General features: G+C 41.7%; 1 protein-coding gene across 2 annotated transcripts in view; it reads left to right on the top strand.

Moving 5' to 3' along the window:
• LMLN (leishmanolysin like peptidase) overlaps positions 1 to 10,279 on the top strand; it is a 96,855-nt gene that overhangs the window by 30,942 nt on the left and 55,634 nt on the right. For both annotated transcript variants that reach the window (XM_008063683.1, XM_008063681.2), the window contains exons 8-9: positions 6,835 to 6,929; positions 8,809 to 8,926. In XM_008063683.1, the coding sequence (XP_008061874.1) occupies positions 6,835 to 6,929; positions 8,809 to 8,926 (213 nt within the window). The remainder of the gene's footprint in view (positions 1 to 6,834; positions 6,930 to 8,808; positions 8,927 to 10,279) is intronic.

The raw sequence follows: 10,279 nt of genomic DNA, 5'->3' as shown, positions 1-10,279 counted from the left end.
ATTCCTACTCGGAAGGCTGAGGTGGAAGGATCGCTGGAGCCCAGCAGGTCGAGGCTGCAGTGGCCGGGAGCGGCCACTGCACTCCGGTCTGGGCGACCGAGTGAGACTCCAACTCAAAAAAAAAAAAAAAAAAATCCTGTTGACTTATTTGGGCTTTCTAAAATTTATATATAGTAACTGATTCAGAACTTCTCATTCCTTTTCCCCAGTTTATCCAAAATAGGGAACTTTTGCTATGTGTCTAGGGAATTAAAAGATGTTGCTTAAGACACTGAGAAATGTTCTCCTGATGCCATTCATGTGTTTAGAAAATAGATGGCAGCAAAATGCAGTGGTTAAGAGAGATAATGGATCACACAAACCTAGGTATGAATCTTCTTAGCTCCTCATTAAAAGCTTTTGGGCAATTTACTTAGTAAACCTCAGTTTTTTTTCCTTGAAGATTAAATAAGACAGTACATATAAATGGCTTAGCACCATGCTGTACATATGTTTTACATAGTATTCTGTGATAAAGTGAGTGGCTATTATTTATTTATTTATTTGAGTTGGAGTCTCACTCCGTCACCCAAGCTGGAGTGCAGTGGCATGATCACAGCCGCCCCAGCACTGATTTGATGGTCTCTGGCAGTTCTTCCACCTCAGTCTTCCAAGCAGCTGCAACTACAGGCACGTGCTACCATGCCCAGCTAATATTTTTTTACTGTCGAGATGAGGCCTAGGGTGCTCTCGAACTTGTGGGCTCAGATAGTCCACTCTCCCCTCAAAGTGCTGGGATTATAGGCTGAGCCACTGAGCCTGGCCAGCTATTATTTATTTATAACGGTGAAATGCAAACCTTAGTCTTTAAATCAGCAAATACACTGAACAGCAAGGCAAGACTCTAATACAATTAGATTGTACTTACATTCTTCAGATAAGGAAATTCTAAAATGAAATATCTGCTTTCCTTTTATTATAAAAAGTAAATTGGGCTGGGCACAGTGGCTTATGCTTGTAATACTGGCACTTGGGAAGTCTGAGGCAGGAGGATTGCTTCAGCCAAGGCGTTCAGGACTAACTTAGGCAACATAGGGAGACCTCGTCTGTACAAAAAAATTAAAAAATTAGTTGGGCATAGTGGTGTGTGCCTGTAGTCCCAGCTACTTGGGAGACTGAGGCAGGAGGGTCACCTAAGCCAGGGGGGGAAAGCTGTAGTTAGCCATGGTGGTGCCATTGCACTCTAGCCCAGGTGACAGCCCAACTAAAGAAAAAAAAAATAGTATACTAAACATGATACCATTTTTGTAAGTTTTTAAAACTCCTTAAATAAAATTACTTCCTGTTTATGGTTACAAATATAGAAGATAGTGGTTACCTCTGCAAAAAGGGGGAGGAGAAAGAAATGAGGTAATGGGGCTTCAGCAAAGTTACTTTACATGTGTTTTCTTTCTTTAAAAAGTCTGAAGAAAGTATGGCAAAACTAACATCTTAAATTCTCCCTTTTTTTTTTGAGTTAGAGTCTCACTCTGTCACCCAGACTGGAGTGCAGTGGCCGCTCCTGGCCATCACAGCCTCGACCTGCTGGGCTCCGGCGATCCTTCTGCCTCAACCTTCCAAGTAGCCAGAACTATAGGCGCGCACTACCACATCTGGCTAATTTTTTGATTTATTGTAGAGATGAGGTCTCGCCAAGTTGCCCAGGTGGGTCTCGAACCTGTGGGCTCAGGCAATCCACTCACCTCAGCCTCCCAAAGTGTGGGATTACAGGCTGAGCCACCGAGCCCGGCTGGTTCCAGCTACTTGGAAGGCTGAGGTAGAAGGATCTCCTGAGCCCAGAAAGTCGAGGGTACCGTGACTGTGAGTGTGCCATTGCACTCCAGTCTGGGCGACATACTCCAACTCAAAAAAACAACAACAAAAAAGTAATATACTCATTGCTGTCAACCATGGTCATCCATGGTATTTTGAATACTAGATGAGCCTTCTGAAATATGAGTGCTTAGAAAAATTTTCAAGTTGATTAGGTGGAAAAAAATGTATATTTATTTATTTATTATTTATTGAGTCGGAATCTCACTCTGTCACCCAGACTGGAGTGCAGTGGCATGCTCACGGCCACTGCAGCCTCGACCTACTGAACTCAGGAGATCCTTATGCCTCAACCTTCCGAGTAGCTGGAACTATAGGCATGTGCTACCATGCTCAGCTAATTTTTTGATCTATTGTAGAGATGAGATCTCAACAAGTTGCCCAGGCTGGTCTCCAACCCATGGACTCAGGCAATCCTCTCACTTCGGCTTCCCAAAATGCTGGTATTATAGGCATGAGCTACCACGACCGGCCTAAAGATGTGTATTTATAATATTATAAAGTATGAGGCAAACTATACTAATTTAAGCTTTGTATAATTTCAGTGAATTGTTTATTAGACAACTATTTCAATTTTCTTAGCTGACTTCATTAGGTTTCCTAGGCATCCTAAGGGATTAAAAAAAGAAAAAGAAAACATGTAGAGATAAAAGAATACTCTGAATCCCATCAATCATTTTGACAAGTCTTGAATAACCAAGAGGTCATAGTTGTATAAGCAAAGAAAGTTGCCAAAAAAATTGGTTGATTAGGCAATAATTTATAATTATTAGTTATTTGGATATACTTTGTAGCATAACCTCATTGTAAAACATAAAGAAGTAGTTAATGAAGTGCTTTGTTTTGTTTATTAGATTAGGGAAGAAAGCAAGAAAATAAATCTCATTAATGAAACAGGAAATATCAAGTGGCAGTAATTTTTTGTCCTCTTTTCTCACCTTATTTGGGAGAGGAGAGATAGAGAATGGAAATTTGAGTACCTTTTTGTGAAGTATTCCCTGTTTTAGTAAAATTTTAGGCCGCTTAAAAATAGTTTTAAAAATCTGATTATAGCCGGGCTCAGTGGCTCAGCCTGTAATCCTGCGCCTTTGGGAGGCTGAGGTGAGTGGATTGCCTGAGTCCGTGGGTTCGAGACTCGACTGGGCAACTTGGCGAGACCTCATCTCTACAATAAATAAAAAATTAGCCAGGCGTGGTAGTGCGCGCCTGTAGTTCCAGCTACTTGAAGGCTGAGGCAGAAGGATCGCCAGAGCCCAGCAGGTCGAGGCTGCGGTGGCTGTGAACATGCTACTGCACTCCAGTCTGGGTGACAGAGTGAGACTCCAACTCAAAAAAAAAAAAAAAAAAAAAAAAAATATATATATATATATATATATATAAAAAATAAAAAATAAAAATAAATAAAAATAAAAATCTGATTATAAACATACAGATTCAACCTCTTATCTACCTAATCTTGAACTGTACCCCACATCTTTAAAATAAATAAAAATAATTTTTTTTCTTTTCTTTTTTTTTATAGATGAGGTTGCTCAGGCTAGTTTCAAACCAGTGGGCTCAGGCAATCCTCTCACCTCTGTGGCCTCCCAAAGTGCTAGGATTATAGGCATAAGCCACTGTACCTAGCAAAAATACTTTGTTTTTTGAGTTGGAATCTCATTCTGCCGCCCAGGCTGGAGTACAGTGGCATGCTTGCGGACACCACAGCCTTGACCAGCAGGGCTCAGGCTATCCTTCTGCTTCATGTAGCTAGAACTACAGGCGTGTGCCACCATGCCTGGCTAACTTTTTTTTTATTAATTGTAGAGACACGGTCTCACCAAGTTGCTCAGACTGGTCTTGAACCCCTGGTCTCAGGCAATCCTCTCACCTCGGCCTCCCAAAGTGCTGGGATTACAGGCATGAGCCACCATGCCTGGCCTAATAAAAATAAATTTAAAAAAAATACAAATTCACATTGTAAAAAAAATGTTTGGAATATGGGTAATTTTGCCCATTACTCGACCACCAAAACAGTCTTGACAGGTGGCTGGGCTCGGTGGCTCAGTCTGTAATCCCACCACTTTGGGAGGCCGAGGTGAATGGATTGCCTGAGCCCGCGAGTTCGAGACCTGCCTGGGCAAGTTGGCGAGACCTCATCTCTACAATAAATCAAAAAATTAGCCAGGTGTGGTAGCGCACGCCTGTCATTCCAGCTACTTGGAAAGCTAAGGGACTCAAAAAAAAAAAAAAATCTTGACAGGTACCTTTTTTTTTTTTAGTTGAACTCTCACTCTATTGCCCAGGCTGGAATGTAGTGGCACACTCCTGGCCACCGCAGCCTCAACCTGCTGGGCTCTGGCGATCCTTCCACCTCAGCATTTCAAGAAGCTGGAACTACAGGCACATGCCACGCTGCCCAGTAATTTTTTTATTTATTGTAGAGATGAGGTCTTGCCAAGTCGCCCAGGCTGGTCTCAAACCCCTGGGCTCAGAAATCCTCTTGCCTATGCCTCCCAAAGTGCTGGTATTATAGGCGTGAGCCACCGCACCTGGCCAACATTTTCATATTTAGGTTTCTAGTCATTTGTTCTTACATTATATACATATGCGCACACAGGCACACACATTTCCAGGTTTTTTCTCTCTGTGTGTGTGTGTGTGTGTGTGTGTGTGTGTGTCTGTGTGTGTTTTATATGTGTATGCTTGGGATCTGACTGAATTTTTGTGAGTGCTCTTGGGAGCACATTTTATTCCCCATCATCCTACTCTATGTGGTATTGTTAATGATTGTTTGGGGTTTTTATTTTATTTTATTTTATTTATTTATTTTTGAGTCAGAGGCTTACTCTGTAATCCAGGCTAGAGTGCAGTGGCATGCTTACAGCCACCACAGCCTTGACCTGCTGGGCTCAGGCGATGGCTTCTGCCTCAGCCTTCCAAGTAGCTGGAACTACAGGCGGGCACCACCATGCCCAGCTAATGTTTTGATTTACTGTAGAGAAGAGGTCTCACCAAGTTGCCCAGGCTGGTTTCGAACCTGTGGGCTCAGGCAAACCTGTGAACTCGGCCTCCCAAAGTGCTAGGATTATAGGGGTGAGCCACCATGCCCGACCAGAGTTGTTTTTATTTTCTAAAAGCTGGTGCCATAGTATGTTAGTGGTTTTCTTTCTTCTTTTCTTTCTTTCTTTTTTTTTTTGAGTCGTAGTCTCACTCTGTCACCCAGGGTAGAGTGAGCCACCGCAACCTCAACCTGCTGGGCTCAGGTGATCCTTCTACCTTAGCCTTCCAAGTAACTGGAACCACAGACATGTGTCACCATGCCCAGCTAATTTTTTGATTTATTGTAAAGATGAGGTCTTGCTATGTGGCCCAGGTTGGTCTCAAAGCCTGGGCTCAGGCACTCCCCCACCTTTGGAGTGATTGCAGGCATGAGCCACTGCAACTGGCTGTGATTTTCAATAGTAGCATTCCTTGGATGCAATTGTAGAGCTCAGTAAATTCAGGTGAAGAAGGCAATTGTGATAAACACAACCAAAGAATGTCTTGTTACCATTACTCTTGGTGTGTTAGGTTTCCTCGCTTACAAAGTAGAAAATTTTTTTTTTTTTTGAGTTGGAGTCTCACTCTGTTGCCTAGGCTGGAGTGCAGAGGCACACTGCTCATGGCCACTGCAGCCTCAACCTGCTGGGTTCAGGCAATCCTTCCACTTCAGCTTTCCAAGTAGCTGGAACTACAGGTGTGTGCCAACATGCCCAGCCAATTTTTTTGAGTTAATGTAGAAATGAAGCCTTGTGATGTTGCCCAGGCTGGTCTTGAACTCATTGGTTCAGGTAATCCTCTCACCTCTGCCTCCCAAAGTGCTGGAATTACAGGCATGAGCCACCACGCCTGACTTGGAAAATTTTTTCAAAGATTTTTCCTTCCATAAAATTCTGAGATTTATGAATGATGGACTCTAAAAGGCCTGTGAAAGTATAAGCTATGGCAGAGAGAGCCCTGGGCTGCTACTGCTTCTGATAACCATGGAAATCCTTACAGGAAAAAAGTAGTGAGGTTAACTACCTTCTCAAAATTATAGGAAAGCAGTTGTCAGCTAAATAATGATTTCTTTATGTATGTGTTTAAACAGTACAAGTGAACATCTTCACAGTAAGTTTTAATAAAAGTTACCTACTTTATGTCAGGCAAATGTCTGTCTTGGCCATACAATTCAGTGTACTGCTCCATCCTTTCAACTCTTATCCAGCGTTCAGAAGTGATACCTGATACATTCTCAAAAAAGGAAAAAGGACAAAATAACTTTTAAAAAAGCGGACAGACATTCAGAACTATTTTATAGTGTGCATACACACACACAAAGAAATTAAAAACACAAAAACTCGTGCTCTTTTTATTTATTTTTGAGTCGTACTCTCATTCTATCACCCAAACTTGATTGCGGTGGCTTGCTCATGGTTACCACAGCCTCAATCTGCTGTGCTCAGGCAATCCTTCCACCTCAGCCTTCCAAGTAGCTAGAACTACAGTGCTTGCTAATTTTTTGATTTATTGTAGAGAAGGGTTCTCACCAAATTGCCCAGGCTGGTCTCAAACCCCTGGCTTCAGGCAATCCTCTCGCCTCTGCCTCCCTAAGTGCTGGGATTACAGGCATGAGCCACCACACCTGGCTAGCTGATGCTCTTTATAGTTTTTAATCTCTAATGGTGCCTGGAAGTATCATTATAGCACAACAATTGATGTTTATAGTATTTGTACTTAACATAATTTTAAAATGTATAATACATTTTGAAAATTTTTAAATAAAATATTTACCTCAAGTAGTTAGAATTTAAAATTCATAAATATGGAGCACTTAATTGTTGTTCAGTTCCAATGTATAAGAAGTTCCTACATGGTGCTTTTAGGTACAAGTATCAGTGCTCTGTTTTGATAGCGGGGATGTGGTGATGTAATCAGACTTGATATTTTTCACTTTAAGACATTTTGAACTTTTTCTTGCAGGGTTTCTCTGCTGGGCTGTTTGCATTCTACCATGATAAAGACGGAAATCCTCTGACTTCAAGGTTTGCAGATGGCCTTCCACCTTTTAATTATAGGTATTTGTTATTTTTGTTCTTGCTCTCCTCTTTTAAGATGTTGCTCTCCTCTTTTAAGATGTTGCTAAGATGTTGCTAAGATGAGAATCTGAGCACAGTAGCATGTTAGCTGCCATAAATAATAGTGTCTTTATGGCCAACCTAAGGAGATTGTTGATATTAAAGCAAAACAGGATCTAAGAGGTTATCTAACTTTATCCCTTTGTTTTGTGGATGAAGAAATTGGGATGCAGAAAGCTTAAGGGACTTGTCCAAAGAACCAAGATTCCTCTTGGCACACAGAGCTCTTTTCCACCACAGTATAACTTGTGTTACTTTACAGTGTAGTCAGGCTGTGAGAGAATGTAGGTTGGTTATATTTTTTGCTTTTTAATCAGTATTGCCTGTACATAGCAATATTTCCATGTTAGCTGACATTATATTTAGCACAGTGATCTAGAGGTTAAGGGCCTAAAATAAGCAATACCAGGAATACTTTTAAAAATTATCAGGAATTTCATATAGAATATCAGTCACAGAACTGTAATAATTTGCATGCATTTATATAAAAAATAAATCTCAGCCAGGTGTGGTGGCTCATGCCTTTAATACCAGTACTTTGGGAGGCCGAGGTGAGAGGATTGCCTGAGCCCACGGGTTTGAGACCAGCCTGAGCAACTTGGTGAGACCTCATCTCTACAATAAATAAAATAAAATAAAAAAAAAATTAGCCTGGTGTGGTGGTGTGTGCCTGTAGTTCCAACTGCTTGGAAGGCTGAGGCAGAAGGATCGCCTGAGCCCAGCAGGTTGAGGCTGCACTCCAGCCTAGGTGACAGAGTGAGACGGAAGGAAGGGAGGAAGGGAGGGAGGGAGGGAGGAAGGAAGGAAGGAAGAAAGAAAGATGTGTCTACAAAAAGACTTATGCAGGAATATTCATGGCAGTTTTGTTATTCCTGTCCAAAAAATGTAAGCTGCCCAAAGATCCATGAACAGTAGAACAGATAAATTCTGATATAATCATATAACTACATAGCGTTAAAACCACAAAACACTAAAAAAAAAAAAAAACTATTGCTATATGAAATAGCATGGATGAATTTCACAGATATAATGTTGATCAAAAGAAGTCAATATGTTTGTATGGTGTTCAAAAACAGGCAATGATGGCTGGGCGCAGTGGCTCAAGCCTGTAATCCCAGCACTTTGGGAGATCGAGGTGAGAGGATTGCCTGAGCTCAGGGGTTCAAGAACAGCCTGGGCAACTTGGTGAGACTCCGACTCAAAAAAAAAAAAAACTAAAACAGGCAACGATAAAAGATGAGTGGTTTTATTTATCGTCTCTACAATAAATTAAAAAATTAACCAGGTGTGGTAGGGCGCACTTGTAGTTCTAGCAACTTGGAAGACTGAGGCAGAAGGATTGCCTGAGCCCAGCAGGTCGAGGCTGCAGTGACTGTGAGTGTGCCACTGCACTCCCGCCTGGGCAACAGCGTGAGACTCCGACTCAAAAAAAAAAACCTAAAACAGGCAACGATAAAAGATGAGTGGTTTTATTTCAGAGGCAAGCAGTTAAATGCCATAAAGTTTGAGTATAGATTGGAGAAGGGCACAAGGAAACCTTCCAGAGGGGCTGACACTATTCTATATTGTTGTCAGGGTAGAGGTATCTGAGTATAAGATTAAAAAAATCAGTCCTGGCCAACACAACGGCTCATGCCTGTAATCTCAGTGCTTTGGGAGGCTGAGCAGGGAGGATCACTTGAGGCTAGGAGTTCAAGACCGGCCTGGTCAACATAGTGAGATAACCCCTCTCTATTTTTATCTTTTAAAAATAATATTAAAATTAAAAAGTTGTGTTGAATTTGCAAGCATAACTTTTTTAAAAATTCTATAATTGCAGTCTTGGATTATACCAATGGAGTGATAAAGTAGTTCGAAAAGTGGAGAGACTATGGGATATTCGAGATAATAAGATGGTTCGTCACACTGTGTATCTCCTAGTAACACCTCGTGTTGTTGTAAGTATTACTGAACTTCTCCATGTTTTATGAGCCACCTGCTCTTTTCCTTCACCATGGTCCTTTCTTTACTAATCATTATTGTCTAAGAACTTTTATTGCATTTTAGAACCTGTAGTAGGAAAAGGAATATAAAGGCAGTACAATAATGCTACATGCCAAAAGAAATCTGAGGAAGCTGGGCACGGTGGCTCACACCTATAATCCCAGCACTTTGGGAGGCTGAGATGAGAGGATTGCCTGAGCCCACGGGTTCAGTACTAGCCTGGGCAACTTGGTGAGACTTCATCTCGGCAATAAATAAATAAATAATTAGCTGGTCATGGTGGCATACACCTGTAGTTCCAGCTACTTGGAAGGCTGAGGTGGAAGGATCACCTGAGCCCAGCAGGTCGAGGCTGTGGTGGCTGGGAGCATGCCACTGCCCTCCAGCCTGGGCAGCAGAGTGAGACTCCAACTCAAAAAAATAAATAAATAAATCTGAAGAAATGGAAATTTGACGATGATTCTCGTGGCCTCCATCCTCCCCAGTGTCTAGTTTTAGGCCAGTGTCTCCTCTGTCATGATACCTCTTAAGACCACTGGTACTGTTTCCATAATTACTGATGTTTTCATTTGAGATCTGTATTAATCAGTTCTTCTAAGAAACAGAACCAGCAAGATGTGTGTGTACATACACACACACACACACACACACACACACATCAAGAGAGAACACAAGAAAGGGAGGGAGGGAGGGAGGGAGGGAGACAGGAAGAGATTTCTTTTAAGGAATTGGTGCACATGACTGTGGAAGTTTAGCTAGTCCAAATATGATGGAATAGGCCAGGAGGCTGGAGACTCAGAGAAGAGTTGCAATTAAGTTCAAAGGCAGAATTACTTCTTGTTCAAGGGAGGTCAGTCTGTTCTGTATAAGCTTTCAACTGTTTGTATGAGATCCACTCATGTTATGGAAGGTGATCTGCTTTAACTTAAAGTCCATTGATTTAAATATTACTGTCATCCAAAAAAACACCACAATAACAACAGAATACGCAGTCTTCTTAAGCACACACAGAATGTTCTCTATCACATGTTAGGGCATAACATCATAAGCTATTACTGTTAAAATTATACACCAATAAATTAGATAACCTGGAAGAAATGAATAAATTATTTTCTTTTTTTGAGCCGTAGTCTCCCTCTGTCGCCCAGTCTGGCATGCAGTGGCTCGCTCACGGCCACTGTAGTCTCTACCTGCTGGGTTCAGGTGAACCTTCTGCCTCAACCTTCCAAGTAGCTGGAACTATAGGCGCCCACTACCACACCGGCTTATTTTTTGATTTATTGTAGAGATGAGGTCTCACCAAATTG

This window comes from Carlito syrichta, unplaced genomic scaffold (genome assembly GCF_000164805.1).
Source record: "Carlito syrichta isolate Samal-C Ts95f unplaced genomic scaffold, Tarsius_syrichta-2.0.1 Scaffold306997, whole genome shotgun sequence".
Classification (NCBI taxonomy): domain Eukaryota; kingdom Metazoa; phylum Chordata; class Mammalia; order Primates; family Tarsiidae; genus Carlito; species Carlito syrichta.
The sequence above is the reverse complement of the archived record's forward strand: the minus strand, read 5'-3'. Positions and strand labels throughout refer to the sequence as shown.